This window comes from Ambystoma mexicanum, chromosome 1p (assembly GCF_040938575.1).
Source record: "Ambystoma mexicanum isolate Mex_15411 chromosome 1p, UKY_AmexF1_1, whole genome shotgun sequence".
Lineage (NCBI taxonomy): Eukaryota > Metazoa > Chordata > Amphibia > Caudata > Ambystomatidae > Ambystoma > Ambystoma mexicanum.
Window position 1 is genome coordinate 1,300,908,062 of NC_090921.1, and position 22,139 is coordinate 1,300,930,200.

General features: G+C 45.8%; 1 protein-coding gene across 1 annotated transcript in view; it reads left to right on the forward strand.

Annotated features, from left to right (window-relative positions):
- LOC138453215 (neurotrophin-4-like) overlaps positions 1–21,926 on the forward strand; it is a 211,932-nt gene extending 190,006 nt beyond the window's left edge. Inside the window, exon 2 of the mRNA XM_069605861.1 lies at positions 17,130–21,926. Within this exon, the coding sequence (XP_069461962.1) occupies positions 17,151–17,864 (714 nt within the window). The 5' untranslated portion in view covers positions 17,130–17,150 and the 3' untranslated portion in view covers positions 17,865–21,926. The remainder of the gene's footprint in view (positions 1–17,129) is intronic.
- Positions 21,927–22,139: the final 213 nt, after the last annotated feature.

The following is a 22,139-nucleotide window of genomic DNA, read 5'->3' on the forward strand; positions in this document are numbered from 1 at the left end:
CTGCCCAAAGAATGGAAGGAATGATTTCGCTACATCTCCTAAAACCTGTGCTGGAGTGTCGCCATTCCCGTCCCGCCGTGGACGAGCCTTCGAAACCTCTACAGTACTTGTTATAAACACCCCAGGTAACAGGATTCCTAGATAACAAGTTCCCTGCCAATCCCTGGGCAACCATGGAAATGCTACATTACCGCAAACAAAATAGATAGGTTCGCCTACATACAAAGGTCTGTCTTCCCCAGTCAAATTTGCAACGTTGGCACAACCTTTAAAATCTCCCATTGACCGGGTGCCATTCCTCTGTATGCAGAAAGAAACTGAATCGGGGCTATGGTTAACAGTATAAGAAGGAGGCACGGCATCCTTATTGCCTATCGGAGCCATTTTAAAGGAAATCAAAGATTGGAAAGGACGAGACAGTCTATCAGAAGGCCTAATAGAAGCAATATTGAGCTTACTCCTATTTGCGAAAAGCGAGCATCCCAGGGGAGTCAGAACACGTTTCTCAAAACTATTCAAATTAGTGCCATCAAAGTTCCCTGAGATGCTATCGTTCCATCGGCCAAAGAACAGTGCTCTAAGTGAAGCATAACAAGCAGTTGTCAAAGGTAAAGGGTGAATATACCAACCTAGCCCCTTATCCCCATGTTGCGGTAAATGCGAGCAGATCCAACAATTAGTCTTATTAAAAATGGCATGTGTTGCATTCATTATAAGCAACAAGGTATTATTGTGATACTTCTGTCTATGCTGTGAGTCCCTAGGTGACAGAGTATGCAAATGTACAAAAGCTGTAGGAACAGTGGGTACAATTTCAGTCAGCAGCAAACACTCTAAAGGATGAGTTTCTTCAAAATACCAAAGGCCTAAAACAGTGACTATTCTAAAACCAAATATTATCATAAAAACACAGCAATACGTTTTCGGGGCCCAGGCACATTGTTCATTGTCCGAGTTGGTCACCCCCTTATTTATAAGTCCAATACGAGCAGCAGCGGTGGCGGTAGCAGGCATTGTAGATTTTCAATCGACGACCCCAATGTTCGTTGCTGGTGACACTACGGTCGCGCGGCTTCTTAGTCCTTCCACAACCCCTAGCCAACAGAATCCCCTTCCTCAACTTTTTGGGCAAAAGCAAGCCCTTGATGATCTTTTCCTTCCTTAAATGCACAGCCGAACCGTGCCGTATGTCTATCAGATTCACAGCAAAACCGTGCCGTATGTCTATCTTCGTGGCCGGAAGTTGTATCTTGCTGTCCCTGGTATTGTTTGATCCGAGAACAAGATGTCGTCACTTCCCGTTGGAAGCAACGTATCAGAGGCAAGTGAAGTTGGAACAGCAATTTCCGGGAGCAAAATTTTCGGAAAGTGCGGAGACAAAATGGCAGCTTCCCCAAGCCTCACGGGCTCAGAAATATTCTCCGACGCACTCTCAGTGCTACTCACTGCTTTGGGATCATTGGTTGCAGCGTTAGCGAGGGGTTCTGTTTCTTCTGTAACGTGTGGCACTGGGTGAGGAAGTTTCTTGACATGCGTCGCGTGGATCCAATGCTTCCGGCCTGCGACACGCCCCGCTGTTTGGGTGACCAGCAGGACCTGGAACGGGCCCCGCCACCAAGGTGCAAGGCAGGAAGATCGGTCAAAGGATTTGACCAAAACCCAACTTCCAGGTTGTATACTGTGGCCTGGGCCCTCGTATCGCACGGGTAAAGCGTCTCGTACCTGGTGATAAATGAAATACAGGTTTTTAGTCAACTGGCTACAATAGTCTGAAAGCAATACATTTTCTACATTCCTCAATGCCCTAGGCTTCGGAAGACCCCAGATATTGGCAGGTCTCCCCATTACCACCTCAAATGGAGAGAGCCCAGTCTTAGTTTGAGGGGTTGTCCGCATTGAAAGTAACACGATCGGTAAGGCGTCCGGCCATTTTAGTTTGGTGCCGGCACACGTCTTAGCGAGCTTGTTTTTTATGATACCATTGTGTCTTTCCACTAATCCGGCGCTCTGAGCATGTCTGGCCGAATGGAATCGTTTGTCAATTTGCAATGCCGTACATATCTGTAGAATTACAGCAGCGATAAAATGCGGACCATTATCCGACCAGATAACTCTCGGCAAACCGAACCGTGGGAAGAATTCCTTTAACATGGTCTTTGCAGTGGTCATGGCTGTAGCGTCTTTAACAGGGAAAGCCTCGACCCACTTACTAAAGGCGCAAATGACCACAAGGACATATTTTAGATTGTTACATCGCTCCATTTCAATAAAGTCAAAGTGAATCACTTCAAACGGGACAGAAGGAGGCCCAAAGCTACCTCTTGGAGTTGCTGTCCCCTTTCCCACATTGTGTTGTAGGCAAATCATGCAATTTTGGACATAATGCTGGGCAAGTTTTGAAATCTTATCATTTACCCAGACTTTCTCTAACATTCTCGTGATCTGTTGAGCGCACACATGTGTGGGACCGTGTGCCATGGTAACCATCATTACTATATAGGCATTAGGAAGCAACAATTTCCCTTCAACCATGTCCACCCAACACCCATCATCATCGAGTTTCCCCAAGCCCTCAGCCCACCTCTTGGATTCTTCTAATGTGGCATCGGCTTGGATATCCCGTACAGACCCAACACCCTCATCCATTGCATAGGCATCTACAGTCTCCCTTGAAACATACATCTCCGTGAAGAGATCAGAGGCAGTTTGTCTAGCTATTTGATCAGCGAAAGCATTCCCTTTCCCTACATCATCTATAATCTTGCGATGTGCTGCGCACTTAATGATTGCTAACTGACTAGGGAGCGCAAGCGCTGAAAGCAATTGTACTATCAGGGAGCCATGTTGGATCTTGGTGCCATGCGAAGTTAAAAACCCTCTCTCTGACCAAAGTCTCCCAAAGTTGTGAGCCACCCCAAAGGCATACTGGCTATCAGTATATATGTTTACTGTTAGCCCTTCGGAAAGCTCACAAGCTCGAGTCAATGCTATAATCTCTGCGGCCTGCGCAGAGTTATGCGTAATTCTCTTGGTCTCCACAACCGTACTTAATGTAGTGACTGCATAAGCAGCTGTGGATGTACCATCCAGTAGTTTGAAGCAGGAGCCATCACAAAACAGCTCCCCTTGTGGGTTATCCAAAGGAGTGTCCCTCAAATCAACTCTGCCTTTTGTATCTTGTTCAGTAGTATACAGGCAGTCATGTGACTCTTCGTCACCGCAAACAGTATTTTGCGGGAAAGGTAGGAGTTTAGCCGGATTAAGAACGCAGCACCTCCTAATTTGAATGTGCGGAGCAAACAAGATTAATTCATATCTTGTCAGTCGTGCGGAAGTGAGGTGTTGCGTTTGGGTTTTGTTCAATAGAATATCTACAGAGTGAGGCACCATCAGGGTTAAATCATGGCCTAGGACCATTCCCTCACTCTGTTTTACAGACGCAGCAGCAGCAGCGACAGCGCGCAAACATCTTGGCAAAGCGCATGCAACAGGATCAAGGGCGGAAGAGTAGTAACCGCATGGCCTATTCTTCCCTCCATGTTCCTGCGTTAATACAGCCAAAGCACATCCATCACATTCATGCACAAACAACACAAAGGCCTTCTCATAGTTCGGTGTGCCCAAAACTGGCGCCGAACATAATGCAGTCTTGAGCAACTCGAATGAATGTTGATGCTCCGTATTCCATGGCAATGGCGAAGAAATACCCTTCTTCGTCAAGGCCAACATCGGTTTTATCACTAGTGAGAAGTTTGGGATCCATAACCTAAAGTAAGAAGCCATACCTATCAAGGCTCTAACTTCCTTTTGTGTATTTGGGACAGACATGCCAGAAATGTGTTTTATTCTTTCAGGTGTCAATCTTCTTCCCTCCTTTGACAGGAGATAGCCTAAATAGGCGACCTCCTGGCAACAATATTGAAACTTTTTAAGCGAAGTTTTGTGACCATGCTTAGCTAGATGGATGACCAACAACACAATGCCCTCTTTACAAGAGCTCTCAGAGTCAGCGGCTAAAAGCAAATCATCAACATATTGAAGCAACGTACAAGTAGGGGGCAATCCAAGGGTATCAAGCTGCTCTTTCAAAGCCCTACTATAAATACTAGGACTCTCAGTATAACCTTGAGGTGCACGAGTAAATGTGAATGAGCGTCCCCCTAAGGGGAACGCGAACAAGTATCTACTATCCTCATGTATAGGAATACTGAAGAAAGCATTCTTTAGGTCCACAACACTGAAGTGAGTAGCCGTAGCTGGAATCATGGTTAATATTGTCGTCACATCAGGCACAATTGGAAATTGTGGAGCAACGACTTTATTAATGGCACGTAAATCAATTATAAAACGAAATGGAATTGCATTATCACCTTTTTTGTACACGGGTAAAATCGGACTATTGCACAAACTTCCTACAATCTCCTCAATCACCCCACGATGCACAGAATCGGAAACAATGCTCTTCAAAGCTCGCTCGCCTTCAACTGAGATCTTATACTGTGGAATACGGGGCAGCTTAATTCCATGTTTCAAAACTATTTTAGCAGGCTCAATCTGCAAAACACCGACATCATTGTCATCAACTGCCCACAAACACTCTGGTACATTACTGAATTCTGGCGGCAAAGGTCTAGTCAAGAATTGCGAAACAGAACATTGCTGTGGTGAAATCGTCAAACGCACTCCATCAGAAGAACAATGAATTACCGCATTTAATTCCTTCAACAGATTCAACCCCAGCAAATTCTCTCCACAATTCGAAGTCAAGAGGAATGGACAGTGGTCCGTAAAGGGACCCAAAGAAATAGGTACCGGTGAAGAAACCGGACAAACAACTGGTGTGCCAGAAAGCCCTACAGAAACATTGGTTTGCCCTGACAGTGGAATGTTTGGAACCCGAGAATGATCAATGGAGGACTTCTGTGCTCCAGTGTCTATCAAAAATTGATGTTTCCTATTTCCCACTACCATTTCAACGTAGGGACCTTTCTGATTAACGGGAATAGGTGTAGGTTCCAAACCCTGCTTCGGGCAATCCTAACGAAACAAAATATCATCAAAAGGAAGCTCTTCAGATAGATATGCAGCAGAAGGATGATCAAATATGTTTCTAGTATCCACACTCGAAATCTGATTATCCTGTGAAAAAGGTTGTTGGGGATCCTGCGAAAACTGGCCTCTACCAGGGCCCCCTACACCCGGGCGACCTCTGGATCGTCTACCCATATTTCCAAATGTGTTATTCGACCTCTGTCGAAGGACAGGGCATTGTGCACACCAATGACCCTCCTGGCGACAATAGGCACACTGGTTAATATTCACAGGACCTAAGGGCATGTTCCCTTGTGGAACATACTGACCTCTAATCTGCGAACTACCCCCTCTGGGGCCTCTAACAATTTGCTGTAACAATACTTTAGTCTTCAAATCACCTTTTCTCTTCTCGACTCTATCTTTTTCATTATTGACACGGTTCTCGTAGTACTGAGCCATGTGCAGTACTTCTGATTGGGATTTCGCCTGCCAAGCGCTCTCAGAAGACATAATTTGTGACTGGATGTCAGGCAGCAATCCACGTACAAATTTGTCCACAAATAATCTTTTCCCAGACTCTGTGCCTAAGTCTTGTCCACTGAAATCCGAGAATACCTGTTCGAACCTATTAAAGAACTCGGTAGCACCCTCAGATTTTCCTTGGACACAGGCCGTAAGCTTGTCCCAAATAATTCTCTTTTCGGGGATTATAGTTTTCAGTTTTGCAATGATTCTGTCAGGCAAAGTTAGTATCACCTGAGGTGGTCTCTCACCAGCTGGCCTTTCCCCATCAAGCCTAACTATGTTAGCCCATGTATCTCCCAACCCTGGTACATCGTCTATAGTTCTAACTTGTTTCCACAAATCTACAGGCAGGAGTACAGGGAATAGCAAATCAATGTCGCCTAGGGTAAACACTGAGGACTGCAAAACGGACTCTATCTCTTTATAGAACCCTGTCGGATTTTTCCTAATGTCAGGAATAGTTTGTCTAATAGTATTCACTTCCTGTCGTGAAAACGGGACGTGAACAAACTGCGATACATAATGTGCAGGAATGTCCACAGCAGGTGTACCTGCTGCAGCATTAGCAGGAATCTCAACCTTTGGGACAAATGTCGGAGGAACCTCTCTCATAGGCAACTGAGATGTAGGCAACTCCGAACGCTTACTAAGCAACAGAGCTAAGTCGAGCGCTAAAGCAGTTGAAGAAGTGTCAAGTGAAAAAGCTCTCTTATAAATGCTCAATAACTCTGTGGGACAACTAACCTTTCTCTTTAAACATTCATCCTGCAGGTACTCTACCATTACCTGTATCACTTTCCTCTGCATTTCTAGCGTATATTGACTGTATGTGTCATATACCTCAACTGGAGTTATCGATATGTCTGAAATCCATCTAATCGCATCTTTTGTACAAATCTCGCGCCTCCTCAGATGTCGATTTACGACACGGAAGAAATTGTTTCTGTACATACATACTTTCTTCTTCGTCATCCTCATTCTGTAACCTTTCCAACTCCTTTCTATACTCAAATATCCTCTCAACATGCTCATGTACCTTCTCCACAGTGTCTCTTGAAAACGCTTAAGTATTCAGGTCCCTCAACCCTTGTGGGAGGTCTGCATTATTTAATTTACCCCACATTACACATACATGAATCCCTAAACCTTCAATGAAAACATTTTTCTCAGGAAAGTTATCCATATTAGAAAGTGTGGCAAGAACATTAGCTCGATCATCTCTCTCCATACAATGCTTAGCCCATGCAAACAAATCCTGTTTCTTTTCTGTAGGAACAGTATTAGGAGTAACAATCCTCGACCCCGCACCCTGATCAACTACAAGCGGTACAGAACTACTTGGGAGTGAGGGTGCAGGCAAATTCAATGGAGGTACTATTATTAGTGCAATGGGAAGAGGCAGAGAAGCAGGTGGAGGAACAACAACCGGGGGAATAGGGGCAACAGGTTGAGCAGGAAGAGCAGGAATAACAGCAGGAAGAGGTACAGCAGGAGGAAGAGGAACATACGGAGGTGGTGCAGAGGCACCAGGCCTTCGTTCATTTAACAATTTGTCGATAAACTCATCAGAAACATGATGATCTTTAGAAGGATAGATTTTCTGAATACCGAGTGAGAAAGCCCTGTCCATATTCCTAACCGACTCAGACTCTTTGTCCTGATCATATAACAACGCCTTTTCAGCATTTGTTTTATGACAGCGCACATGTTTTTCCCTACTTTTAAGCTGCTGCAATGCTTCTCTTTTCCAATTTTGCAAAACATCAAATGCTGCAGGTCTGGCCTTCTTTTTTAAAAAGACTGACTCTAAATATTCAATACGAGGGATCTCAAAACTACCATTGACTGGCCACTGAAGTTCGGAGGCATGTCTGGTTTGTCTGTGCCAAATTTTATTAAATACTACACTTCCAATGCCATGCTTACAGTACATAGTACATGCCGGTGACCCCTCCTGTGGTGCCGGATGGCTAAATTCCAAAGATTGTCTATTGCTGCGGAATAATGCCCTAAAGCAGCTAGACAATTTCCCAGGTATTTCTCAAATACTCGGTGTTACCTGGTCAATAATTGTGTCTGCAGATACAATGTGCCAAATTCAAATTGTCAGGGTTGAATTAAGAGTCGGGTAACGACTCACCTGACCAAACCTAAGGAGGACCGATCGGTTTACAAAGGACTTACCTAACGAATTTTACCTTGTGTATGGTGATTTGGGCAAATCTGCCCGCCTCAAAAAATTGAACCTCGTCAAGATGCCGTCTCAGACCACACGGCTATCGTCCAGGGAACGGATCGTGCAGCGCTGTTGAGGTGTCTCGTCTCGTTCAGTCGGGCCCGTTATGTCACACCGTCCGATCCCGGTCCGATAGCGTGCGTCAACCTTCAATAATCCGGCATCAATCTTGAGGGTCCCTATTCCGGGCGCCAACTGTGAAAACAAGGAAATAATATGAGGCAGGGTAACCAAAAAGGAAACACACCAACCACAGGTTACAAAGGAACATACAAAGTACTTTATTTTATACTGAATCCAGTTACAAAAGAACAGAACAAAATTCAGATAGCTATCGACCCTCAGTACAACACAGCAAACTCAGGCGTGGTTCGGTGTGCTCAGTGAGTGCAAAAATTCATTGAAACAGTCAGGATTTTATACATTTCTCCAGCCTTTCTTCAGGTTAACCATTCCATAAATAAGTTACTGCTCTAGTGTCCCTTGCCAGGTCAAATCTAGTTCATCTTAGGTTTATACATTAACAAGAAGAAATGGTAATAATGTATGCTCTAGGCCTAACATTACAATGTGGGACTTAATTTATACAATATAGTTAAGCAGGTGTTCTCATTCAATTATAGATCAGTTTCGGTGATAAAGGTAATCCATTCCACACAGGTCAGCAGAAGGACAAGGTCTCAGCTCATGACCCTAACAAGTGGCCTGCAGGCAAGTTATACATTAGCTGTACAGAGGTCATGACAATCGAGTTCTGTTCTGAATAACATAGGCTACCATTTTAGCTCACATGGTGACTTTATAGAGCAAGAAAACCTAAAATGGCGACTTGACCCAAAATGACAGTTTACATGGTTTCTAAGGTCAGGACCTTGCAATGCGAATATATTCACATGTAGTTTATAAGCAGCTTGTTAGCAGCTTGGCGTAGGCCAATATACATATATTCATAGCAATAGGAGGCACGATATAATTTCTAGTTTGACACATTAATCGTACTCATAACTGCATTCTGGCATCTTGGCAGTGGGCTCCCTGCTAGCAGCCTTCATTTGCTTCTACGTGAGGGTATAATCTGAATGGCTGCCTGAGTGCATATCATCTTTCATACATTCGACGCGGTACAGGAATATTGCATGGATTCATGCATGGGTTCCCAATGGTAGCTTTTCAGCTGCTACTCGGTGCTGAGGGGGCGGGGACCACAGGAGAGGCATCCACCTGCCCCTCTACAGTTGTGTTCAGATATACAGGGCTTTAAGTGGGCTGGGGCTAGCCAGAGCCAAGCCCCAGCAGTCTAAAAAAATGCAAGTTAGGGGGGGGTCTTGCTAGGGCTCGTAAACATTCCTCCTAGCCCCAGTCAGCATTCAAGTGCAGGTGTGATGCTTATCTGCTTGGGGGGTGGGGGTGGGCTGAAACATATATGAGTCATCTCACTTTCAGCTCCTCCTCACCAATAGTTGCTGGTGATCAGGCTGCATTATTGCCCAAAGGTGGCCAGCGGAGGGGTGATCACGTTGTGTTACTAGTCCAGCTCCCATGTTGATTTAGCAAGGACAAAAGCTTTTATCTTTGTTAATCAAGGAGGGATAATTGCTTTCGGGCTCCCCCATCTCCCTTTGTTTTAAAGTTATGCCATTCTGAGATAGAATGAAAAGGTTGACCCGGACCAGGCAATGCAAACGAACGGATGACCTGGAGCAAAGAAGCTTGCCAGCCACAAAGTACAAGTAGGCACAATATTGGAAGGGCGGGGTGGGCTCAACCTCAGACTGTCAGATCACTGGAATGTTATTAGGTTTTCGTTTACAGCGATTTCAGTGCAGATCCGTGTGTTTTCACGCCTTCCTGCTCTTTTGTTTGTTGAGGAAACGTTTCGTGTTAAGGTTGGCAAATGACATAGCCACCAGCCGCTCTGGCCCAAAGCTTTTGTGCTGGTCAACTGGCTGTGCAAAGTCTCGAGGAGTCAGCTGCCAGCTGGGCAAGGAAAGTCCTCTGTAATGTGGCTGTGCCTGTCCCCGCTGACCTGCAGGAGCCATTACTCGCATCTCCAGCACAGCGAGTCAACAGCCCCTCTCATTTCCCAATGAACCCACATTCAGCTTCGCCTCATTTCACTTATAAGAGTGCCTGGTTTGAAGCAGCGAAGCGCATGGCCTTTACTTTCTATGTTTTTCAATGTTATGTCCTAGTTTGGTGCTAACTACATGTGAAAGAAAGGGGCATTGTCAGGGGAGTTGCTAGGTCTGGAAAAGACCCGGGGCTAAGCTGATGTTGGAACTGTTGGGACTGGGGGCTAGCTAGTCTTTTGGCTGTAGCTCCTGAGATTCTATCCGGGGCTACAACCAAAAGATCAGGGGCTATAGCCCCCTTAGCCCCACCTCCCCCTAGCAACGCCCCTGGGCATTGTACAAGTGCAGTCTTCGTTTGTATGTGAGACATTGAAAAAGGATTCAGTGCGGAGTCAGTCGGAGTCGTACCGCGCATTGGCTGGTCGTGTGTTAATTTTCTTGCAGCCCTGTCCCTTTAAGCCACGCCCACTACTTAAGCTGCGCCCATTGTTAGAGCCCCCCTCGATTCCTCACTCCACTGTGGAAATCCCATCGGGTCCCTAAACAGAGACAGCTGACCTTAGAGTAAACGGGTAATATGGCAACTGTCCAGTGTCTCAGAAAACAGCACCAGGGGAAGTGGTACTCACACTGCCTTTTCCACACGCACCGGGCATTCAGATGCTGTACCCTGTGTTGCAATTGCTAGTAGCCCCGTCAGTACAGTGGGGCACTTGCATCCTGCAAGTTTCAGGAATACGGGTAGGGAAACGCGATCCCCGTGTTATCAGGACATGGCCACGTGGAGCCAGCCATGCCCACGGCCAGAAGCTCTGAGATACCGTACGTGTTTTTGGCACTAGTTTTGCCACCTCTGTGTAATGCAAAAACCGGACTTGAAGCCCCGCCCACGTTGTGGAAGCCCCCCTCCTTAAACCCCACTTTGATAGATTTGAAAAAACTGCAGTACTATAGCCAGAGAAGAGAAAAAAATACATGCTTGCAGCAATTTTATTTAGCATACCTATATTTGTTTTTTAAATAGCAATCTGCAAATATTTACATAAATAATTATGTAAGGCTGCCGGTCGGATAGCACAGCGAGTAGAGCGCTCGCTTTGACATCCGTGCAGAGCCTGCTGACGCAGGTTTGAATCCTGGCAGGGCCTAACTCAGACTTTCATCAGTTCGAGGTTGATAAATGAGCACCACACACCGTGGGTAATAATAAGCAGCGCTCAGATGCCTAAGGGTTCGTAGCGCTATATAAATGCGAAATTATAATAATTATTATGATATTTCACTAAATGATATACCATACATTTTTTAACCTACAAAAGCTGAAAAGCTGAGCTGCTTCTGACAAAATTGGATCCAGTGACTGTCAAGCTGTTCAGATTTCAACAAGATGTGAATTAACCCACTTGACCATTTTGCCAGATCAATAGAGGACCCTGGTAATTTCATTTCTGAAAATATTCGTTTTAAAAGCAGCTGTAAAAACATTCCCATAAGAATTGTTTTAAGCTTTGAGAGCCAGTGAATCCTTGTAATACCTTAGTTGCGTAAGAACCTGCCACAGAACTCTAGGTGCAAGTTTCACATAAATCACTGCAGTGGTCGCATGTTTCCACCAAGTCAACATTCCCAAAGAATCTCGTGGGGAGAAAAGGTTAGAGTACTTTTTTAACCATTTTGTAAAGTGTGCAGCAATTACAGAACGGTGTGATGCAATTTTCAGGAAACTTTTCCATTATTCCCCCAACTAAATTAATGTTATAAGAGCATAAAAGATTCAAACCTAGTTTGGGCGCATCCATACCAACCTCTAGAGGCAGAGGCTGATCATAAAATCCATCCAGAAAATATTTTCCCCAGAATCGTATTCGTTTTTGTCAGGTGAGATAAAAGGAAACGTACAACTGACTTCTCCCAGTTCCTCACAGCCTGTCACAGATACTGGCCTGCTCTTAAATATCCCCGTTGTACCTTTGTTGTTGAACTTGATAAGCATATCATACAGCAATATTATAGATACCTTTCTCCCTTACACCATAAGCAGACCCCTCCAGCTTTCAGCGATCTCACAATAGTCTAGAAACCATACTGCAATATCAGCCGTTTGCAAAAAAAACACAAAATCAGACCATTTTTAATAAAACACACAAAACAGCAGTTTTTCAAAAATGGCCATTAAAAATAAAAAAATGTGCATTTAAAAAAATAAATGAAAAACTAGTCACCATATGAGGGGAGCAGTGGGCCAGACCTGGAGCGATGAGCCAGAGGGAGAGCATGGGCCAGAGGGGGAGCAGAGTGCCAGAGGGGAAATGGCATCCCAAAGGGGGAGCCAGGGGTGGACTGGCCTATAGGGAACTCTGGAGATTTCCCAGTAGGCCTCTGCTCCCTGTGCCACATTTATGTGGTAACCTATTTTATTTCCAAATGTTCTCATAGGAAAAGGGCTGGGCTTGCTGAAAATGTCCAACATGGGGCCACTGTGAACATTATTTCCAGGGCCTCTTTCGGTTCCCAGTCTACCCCTGGGGGGAGCGGCATGCCAGAGGGGGAGCGGCAGGCCAGAGACAGAATGCTGGGCTAGACAGTAGAAAGCGGGGGAGTGGCGGGCTAGAAAGCAGAGAGGGGGTGTAGACCAGAAAGCACAGTGGGGGGAGTGGCAGAGCAGAGGGTGAGCAGAGGGACCAAAGAGGTGGAGCGGCGGGCCAGAGACAGAATGGTGGGCTAGACAGTAGAAAGCGGGGGAGTGGCGGGCTAGAAAGCAGAGAGGGGGTGTAGACCAGAAAGCACAGTGGGGGGAGTGGCAGAGCAGAGGGTGAGCAGAGGGACCAAAGAGGGGGAGCGGCAGGCCAGAACATGGCTTCTTCCAACAGCCCCTCATCATGGACTAATCCCAATGGATGCACGTAGCACAACTCACAGAACTGTACTACTGTTAAAAGATGCCAGCCTAAATGCTTGCTACTCAAACCTTGTACAGCACTCTGCTGCTCTCGAGCTGGGTCGGCGCTTTGAACAATAAAATAAGAAGGGGGCGCAAGCTACAGATTTGAAAGAAAGTGTGAGGGAAGAGTATGATAGACTGGGAGAAAAGTTCTGAGATGGAAAAGGAGTGAGAAAGAATGAATAACTGTAGACTGCCAGAGGGACTGGAGAGCGTAAGGTGTGAGTGGGCAGCATGATTGAAAGTGTAGCCAGGACTAGAGAGTGCGGCTTGTGGCATGACAGTGTAACAGAGCAAGTAAGCATGCACATGATTGGCAGAGAGAGTGGTTGGAGACTGTAAGTTATGATGGAGAATTGGTGAGTGTGAGGGCTGTTGTTGAGTAGCGGGTGTTAGTGCTTGGATGATTGGAGAACAAAGAAGGGAAATATTTGCACCATGTAATAACATACAATAGGCTTGTACACCACAAAAGTAGACCAAAACAAACATTGCTGTTACATCTTGGGGTTATCAATTATTTTAGCATTGTTGTCGCCAGTGGAACTTTTTGGCCTCTATGAAGACTCAGTAGTACACCCGGAGTTCTGGCAAAGAACAGTTGGTTACTAGTGATGAAGGAGGAAGATGTCCAAGTGGGGCACCCTACCAACAGCCCCAAGTAATATGAATAAACAGCTTGCAGAGGCTTACCTCTGTCGTGTGAATCCCTCTTTTGAATATCTGTTCAATCAAGCCAGGGACATCTGGGACTCTATTAACTTGACAGCAGGAAAACATACAAAAGGTGCAAATAATGACAATCTTGCTCTTTTTCAGCCACACACACACTACTTCTTCTTTGTAACCTAGTTCTCTAGGACCCCCGTCAATACAAAATGTGAATAAAAAATGGTGCAACTAATACACATTTATGCCACAAGATTTGCTTTTTAATGTTGAAAAATGTTCAATTTCATGCTGAAAAATCCTGGCGGTTCTGAATAATGACGTTTCATTTTTCCCAATGGAAATGCAGATTAACAAATAGCAGGCTTGAACATCGATGTGAGCCAGGAGGCCATCAATGGTTTAGCTCTCACTTGAAACTGGTTAGATTGGTTAGCTAGATAGAGCTTAAAGAAGTGGCTCCATTAAAAAAAAAAAGCTTTAAATATAGAGAAGTGGTCCCAATACATAGGACACCTCCCATCCAGCCCTAGCTGTTCATTCAACTAGGGTTTACATTCTGGGACCTGTAGTTCAGCTTTTCCCAAATGTGTGTAGCGCAAAGCAAATGCAGATTGGCATTGGATAGACAGCAAACACTGATCACTAGCCACCTTCTTTCCCACCACTGACTCCTTACTCTATGAGATGCTTGTTGAGCAGAGAGGTATAGATCGGAGTTCAGATAGAATTGTGAAGATTAGCCATGAGTCAAATTAGATAGAAATTTGAAGATTAGCCACCTGGAAGAACTTTCAGGAGTACCCAATGTACTAACCACCCTACTTCCGCTCCCCTCCAACACACCTCCGATGTGCTATACACGCCCTATGGGCTAGTCAAACTACACACAAACGCATACACAACATAAGCAACACTTGCATAAAACAAACAGTCCCAGGCACTGGACCTTACCCTACGGATGCAACAAGCCAGTGCGCACAACCTTAAACACCTGCCAATCTACAAATATAACACACAACCAACATAACAAACATTCACATACAACAAACAACCCAAGCCTTTGGCCTCGCCCTTACGGATACAACAAGAAATCAATGCATCTGCAAGCCAACACACAGACTCCAGTTTCTCCTGGTTCTGGACCTATGCTATCCCTCTACCCTCACCAACCAACCTCGTCTACTTTCTAGCAGAGCCACGTGAGCGCCTGGAGACCGCCCCAGTAGGTGGCAACGGTGCGCGGTACAAGTCAACATAACATAAGCCCTCACACCATATCAGCTAGGTGTGAGTTGTTCATCCTGTGCTGTGTCTCTGCATTCTGGTATTCTGAAGTCTGCTGTGGGTTGATTTTATTATTAATACACATTGCTTGCTTTTTCATTGTTGAAAACAGCTGTCCCAACATACTGTTGCGTAGCTGTAAAATTGGGCAGTTTTGGAAAACAAGTATTTTTTTTTTTGCTTTCAAATAAGCAGGCAAGTTCGTACATTTCTTTAAATAAACAGTTTGCCTTTCCTATCACGAATACACCAAATAGTATAGGAGACCTGTTGTATAGACTTTGCTTTAAAATGCACGTGGACCATCAAAACAGCGCTTACATTTGCATTTTGCATGAAGAGTTTGAATTTTGCACATGAAAGGGTCACTGAAGGTGAACTTGCCACCCGACCAATTTCCCATGAATTTCCGCATGCTGTTCAGCCCTTTTTTATCTTTCTTTCTTTCTTTCTTTCTTTCTTTCTTTCTTTCTTTCTTTCTTTCTTTCTTTCTTTCTTTCTTTCTTTCTTTCTTTCTTTCTTTCTTTCTTTCTTTCTTTCTTTCTTTCTTATGCATCGGTAGCCCGCAGGCATCAAGGCACAGAAGGAGTTGTAAACACAGGTCCACAGAATTCATTTGCAATCAACGGCATGGCAGGCTGACACACCCCTGGAACTCCCAAAAGCCGCTTCCCTGCACAGGCCTCTGAGTCTTTCTTACTGAGACTCACCCGCTGGAGGGAAAAATCTGGAATTGTTGTCTGTAAATCGGCCAACCGGACACTGATGTAAAAATATGCCAGTCAGGTCTAAATCCGAAGGGGTGGCAACTCCATTTGCCGCCCAGACGAAGACACATTTTGAAACCCCTCTGTTCCCATGGGACCAAATTTGCATTTTTCAGTACAGTAGTGCTCTTTGGTGCCCCTCTGCTGATAGTGGCCCAGCTGACCACACAGAAGTTCTATAGTGCCTCACTGGAAGACCCCCTAAAATTCCCCCTACACCCGACCCGCTTCCCGCCCGTCCGTCTCAGCCACAGAAGACCTGGTACATTGCGCAAAGCTCTCTCAGTACACATTGTCCCCTCGTCCTGGCACGTCCTTCCTGGGAGGGTAGCCATGGCTTTTCATCCTCGGCGAGATCCTTATCTATGTAACACTGAACCGTGTAACCTGCCTCTCAAGCCCTTTGTAATCGTCCGAGGTACAAAAAGGTCTGTGTTGTACAGTATTTGGCAGAATTGCCCCCAATTTCTGTGTCTCGGCCGATTATTCACAGGAAACAAAGACGGGGCCCTGCCCGAGCGTAGCCAGCTTTGTCTCGGGAAGGAACTGGAATTATTTGGCCACATGAAAGTAGCAATGAAGCCTTTGTCGGGAGCGGACAGGGCGGATCTTCAGTTTACCCTTCCTGGGATACTTCTGTTCTGACTTTCCCGTTGAAAGCAGTCGAACCCTGTGGCCGACGCCATCTTGAGTAGCACCCTCGTGCATCATGGGTAAACTCTGATGTCAGCTGGACGAACTTCACTCAGAAGCGCCCTGGGCGACAGCAGCTCTTGTTTATCAGTGTTGAGTCTGAGAAATTCAGCTGCTGTCACCTACAAGCATTTTCACAGCAACAGCTTCTTGGAGCCCCATGCTTAGGTGACATCAAGGATTACCCATGGTGGCCTGGGGATGCCACGTGGTCGCGCTGGGACGCTGTTGTTCATTGTTAATGGATTAGCCGAATTAAAAGCGGGAGCAGATGGAAGTGCTGCCCACAAAGCTTTTCAGGATGTGTATACGTGATTTTACTTTGCATCAAAACCGACCAAGGTTGTGAAGAAATATCAGTTCCATGTGTTAATATCCCCGCAAAAACATCACCATACAAAAACATCACCATACAAAAACATCACCATACAAAATACAAAAATATCACCATACAAAAACATCACCATACAAAAATATCACCATACAAAAATATCACCATACAAAAACATCACCATACAAAAACATCACCATACAAAAATATCACCATACAAAAACATCACCATACAAAAATATCACCATATTTTTGCGGCTATATTAAGGCATGGAACCAGCGGGGGACACCCCCGCAACTCCCGCTCCCAAAACCCCCAAATATTATGCCCAATAAAAATATTGCCTATGGCCGTTCCTGACGACCATATATACGGCGATATTTTTGTTGGGGATAATATTACGTGATATCGATATATCCTTTAGCGCATAACCCACTGCATATTGCTGCTTTAGTATGTTTTGCATCCGCTCTGCACTTAGTGTAAGGCAATGCCTGCCTCCCCTGTTGTTTTGATTGTATATTGGATATTTACATCCCCTTTAATGCTGTGCTCTCTTCTCTTTTTTTGCAGCTGTCCGACGTGGATTAAGTAATGATCGTCCGCCTCTATGCTATGGTGATCTCGTACCTGTGTGCCATCAGCGCTGCACCCCTCCAGAAGCACAACACACCCAAGGAGTATGGCCCCCGGCGCCTTCCCAATGGCACCGCTGCGGCCCACAAGGACGCAGGCCTGGACTCAGGACTTCAACTGGATGAGATGCTCAAAGACCTTGACCCAAAGTACCCAGACATGACCACCCAGGAGTGGGACCTCTACTCACCAAGGGTGACCCTTTCCAGCCAGGAGCCCCTGGGCCCCCCGCTTCTGTTTCTGATGGAGGATCCGTCCATCCACCAGGATCTGGCCAACAGGACTTCCCGGGTCAAGCGGGCTGCGCCCTCGGACCATTTTAGCCCTTCGCGGAGGGGCGAGTTGTCTGTTTGTGACAGCACAAACATCTGGGTGATGGACAAGCGCACAGCCGTGGACATACATGGCAAGACCGTGACAGTGCTATCAGAGGTACAGACCCTCAAGGGACCCCTCAAGCAGTACTTCTGGGAGACCAAGTGCAACCCCTCCGGTGGCACCATGGGCGGCTGCCGCGGCGTGGACAAGCGCCATTGGACCTCGGAGTGCAAGCCCAAGCAGTCGTACGTGCGTGCTCTGACCGTGGACAGCGAGAAGCTGGTGGGCTGGCGCTGGATCCGTATTGACACGGCCTGCGTCTGCACCCTGCTGAGCCGCAATGGACGGACGTAGGGTGGGGCCAATCCGAGCGGAGCAAGAGGTGCCCGGCCTCTCTGCCTGGAGGTGGACACATAAACAAAGCAAAACCTCAAACTTACTCAGACTGTACACACACTACACAGACATCAACCTCATCCATTAAGCTACTCGATCTCACTGTTATTCTATTTGTAAATATTATATATATTAAGAAATGTAACTTATTGGTAACTGATTTTATATGGACTGCATGGCAACCAGAAGACCCCCCCCCACACTTTCTTCCCCCTAACTGACAGTTCCAGCCTTCCTAGCTACCCCTCTCGCAGTTGACATTGAAAAGTACCAATGCTTCATATTTCGCCTCTGAATAAGCGACCTGCTCCAACTACCCATCAGAATTCACTGCCACAGCACGGGGTCTCCTACAGTTCCCTGCTGAAATACACAGGGCACGGCAAAGGACTTTCTGTGCAACTTTGCATTACAGGGTGCTGGGACCCACAGAACTGCCACAATCGCCCCTTAGAGGTACTCGGGCCTCGTTCGCGACCTAGTATAATTCCATATTGAAAGTAATTGGGTGGGATTGAGGTGGACCTGTACGGAAACGCGCGAGGCACAACACAAGCAATTCCTTGTTGATATGCATTAAAGGAAGGGACTTAGAAAAAGGTAAATTTTTCAAATCCTGACGATTTGGCTGCCTCCCACCATTTCACCCCGCTTTATGAAGGGCAGCTGCGAGCTTGCCTCTTGTCCATAGCCCCCCTTTGCACAGGTACCCCCGATAGCTTCGTGTCTCACTTAAGGCAACCGAAGGGACTTCGCTGAGTCCCCCCTAATTTCACCCGAGTATTCCACAAGGGGGATAGACCCTCCCTTCACTTTTCCGAAGCTGGGCTCTACTCAACTGATTGGAAAAATCTTTGCCATCCTAGGGTTTGCCAGACCTTTTAAAGGCAAGCAGATGCCAGAGACTCTCGTCTTGGTATGAAAGCACAGCAACAAGGTGATTTTCACAGATGCAAAACAGGTTTAGCACATATATTTTAGAAAAATCGAGAGCGAATGCACTGCCAATTATCCACAGGAAGTAGAGGGAAATGAAACACTGCTGATGTAAAAACCTATACTGGGTTTATAGAAACGTAAAGTGAACAATTCTTAGATATTCAGAGTCCAGAAAAAGTCCAATATGTCACGTCACTGCTGCAATTGATGGCTGTCTCTGGGCAGCGAGGCCTGCTGCGTGCCTGCCCGGGACAGTGCCTCAGACCGTGTCAAGTGGCCCGAGTTTTAATCCCCGCCCCCGCCTGCACACTAATTGAGTGTGTATTTCCATATTGCAGAGGTGTGTGTGCGTGAAAGGGCCTTTTGTCTCCCAGCAGCTACTGTCGTTTAATAACACGTCTTGGGCCAGAAGCCACCTCTCAGAAGATGCGCGCAGGCCTGTGCAGGGGGCCACGGGGGTTCTGCTCAGTTCTGTCTGGCAGTGCCTGCTGACCTGTTAGCTCTGTACGGGGAGCATGTTGCCGAGAACCGAGTCTTCCACACCCTCGACCCTTATTCCTCGGGGCACCGATCCGGGATTTCCTGTGTCAGAGGGTGCCCCGTTTCTCCCTCACGACGCTTTGTGTGTCCACAGATCGTGTTGCCCTTCCGTTCGTATACCGGCGAGTGAATCCTAAAACAGAAAGTTGATTTTGTTAAATACGTGTTGGAGTTGTTTCATGATAAATTAAAGGTAGTTCAAACCAACATTATTCTATGACGTCACAGGCTGCTTTGCACTGTCGACGACCGGAAAGCACATCCCACATCCAACTTGAAAACTGCATAAGTCACTTTTTCAAATTTTTTCCTCTCAAATAAATTCTAGTACATACGTGATTTGGCATTTGCCCATTTCATGTAATAAACAAGCACTGGCAATGCCAACAGATTTGTGAAAGGCACTTGCCAGGTACAGCCGTAGTGGGAGCAACTGGCTATTGATGGTAGCAGGTGCAAAATGGCGCGAGTACCTGGGCATCTAATAGCAGCGCATGACAAATGCCTAATACTTATACAGAAGCCAAAACTATTGGCTTTGCCAATGCTTGTGTTTAACAGGACATCAGTGAAGGACACGCAGAGTGATTATAAATTGAGTGGCTGAAGGCAGACCTGGTAAGACAGTTTTATCACACCAGTAGCGGGTTTACAACTCCTAAGTTATTATCTTTCTGAAGCCTGCTTTGAAAAAAACACTGGCAGGCACTTTGAGTGCAAAGTTTGATAGTAAGGCTTCATTAAAGCGAGCTCACAGTTCCCATGAGGAGGTTAACCATAGCGATTAACATGGCCATGGGAAGTCAACGAGTGGACGCAAAACCAAACAATGCCTACAGGCTGTGTCCCTCCTCATATGCAATTCCTCCCTATGCAGAGCGCCAGGGGACCACTCCGGTGGTCATAGTGCACGGTAAATAAATATCCTTTAACATTAACATCTGTACTCTAATGCAATAGTTTCGACTTAAAGGTGTCGTAAGCAACACCTAATCGTTCAAACAAAAAAGATACAAACATGGTCACAAAAAAATTGAGAATTACAATTTTTTAGCACCTAAAATATTAACTGTCCACATTTTAATGTAGAGTTGTTAAAAGCGCAAGTGCTTCCTTTATAAAAGCTAAACTTCTAAGCCCAAAGCCGATGTCTGTAGAGCATCAGAGCAAGATTTGAAGATATATCTGAGACATATTTCCAGTAGACTCCTACTTTTGTTTGTATTAACAGGAAGTGAGCTAAATCTTTGTCCCTTCCAGCAGCACGGTTGCCCAACTGGCCATACTTAGCATCCTTCCATGTTCATGATCTATGCCCTGTTAGTACCAGAACGGTGCATCCCAACCAATCAGGTTGCTCGGAATGCAGTCAACGACCCCTGGTACTGTTTCGCATTTCTAACCAACCATGACTGCTTTTTTTTCTATTTACTCACCTGAGCACCCATTATGGCATTTCCTCCTCCCGGCTCTTGCGCCGGTGGTTCAGTTTTGCTCCTTGACCTTGATGGACATCGAAAAGGGCCTTCCTTCATTTAGCGGCCATATTGCCGTTTCTTCCACTGAGGGAAACTTGTTCTTGCAACGCGTGTGGAGCGATCGGGGCGCGAGCATCTTTCCCTCAGTAAACTTAGAGCACCCAGGCTGTTGGCCGGGTGCTAATCGCCTCCTAGCCAGCAACGGTGTGCTTAAGGCTAGTTGACTCACGTTTAGACACACAGCACTTATTTTCCTCAGACTAGACGACTCCATTTCATGAGCAAAGTCTTCAGTTTCAAATAAGTCCTTCAACTACGCATATTTCACGAGTGAACTTCATTAGTTAGACTCCTCCCAATGTTTTTTGACCTGCCACTGGCTCAAGTTTAATTTTTGTTAACTTCTAACCATCTTAAATTCTTGCTGGGGGTGGAATGCCAGAGCTCAGAAGCTTTCTTTTCGTTTTGGGAGCAAAGGTAGCAGCACCCTTGGGATGTGGGCCCATGACCTTTGCAAAGGAATTCCTTTGCAATTCCTTTCCGCAGGGTTAATTAAATCCTGTTAATTAAATCCCGTGAACCTTCTCTTGGCTTCGTCAGGTGCCAGTCAGTGTCTTTCCTGCAATTTACAACTGATGGGATCAAGTCTCGCTAACCAGTCGCCAATATCTTCTCAGAAATAGAGAGGGAAGAGTTCCCTTCGTCCTTCGCAACACTTTGCCCACTACCCTTGGCTTTACAGAAATGTTTAAGAGAAAAAGAAAGACTATACATTGAACGCACAAAACATCTTTTGGTAAATATTGATTCATCCCACCCTCAAGCCTCTTTCCTTGGGTTTGAGCCCTCCGTGTCTCCATCACACCCCTCTTTTCGCAGCGTCTTGTATTTATTTCCCGCCATCCTCCAGTCTCTCCCCCAGCAGCCATGCTAGTAACTTATTTTGTGTTATAAATTGCAGAGTTGTGCTCCCGTTGGTACATACATGTTGTTTTTACTTTAAGGAGCGTCTTCCAAAATGGCAGAAAAATAAACGATGAAAAATAAAATGGCGTACATTATGTGTAGTCTACCTGCTCTTCGATTTCAGGGCTGTTTAGTCCATTCTGGGCGTGCGAGAGAAAATGAGTGAGAGAGAGAGTAATGAAATAAAAGAGGGAGAGGTGTTAGAGGGAAAGAGAAATAAAAGAGACTGGGGGACAGAGAAAGATGGGCAGATATAGGGGAACAGGGGGCTCGACGACTGCTAGAAAGGACTGGAGTAAGTGTGAGTGAA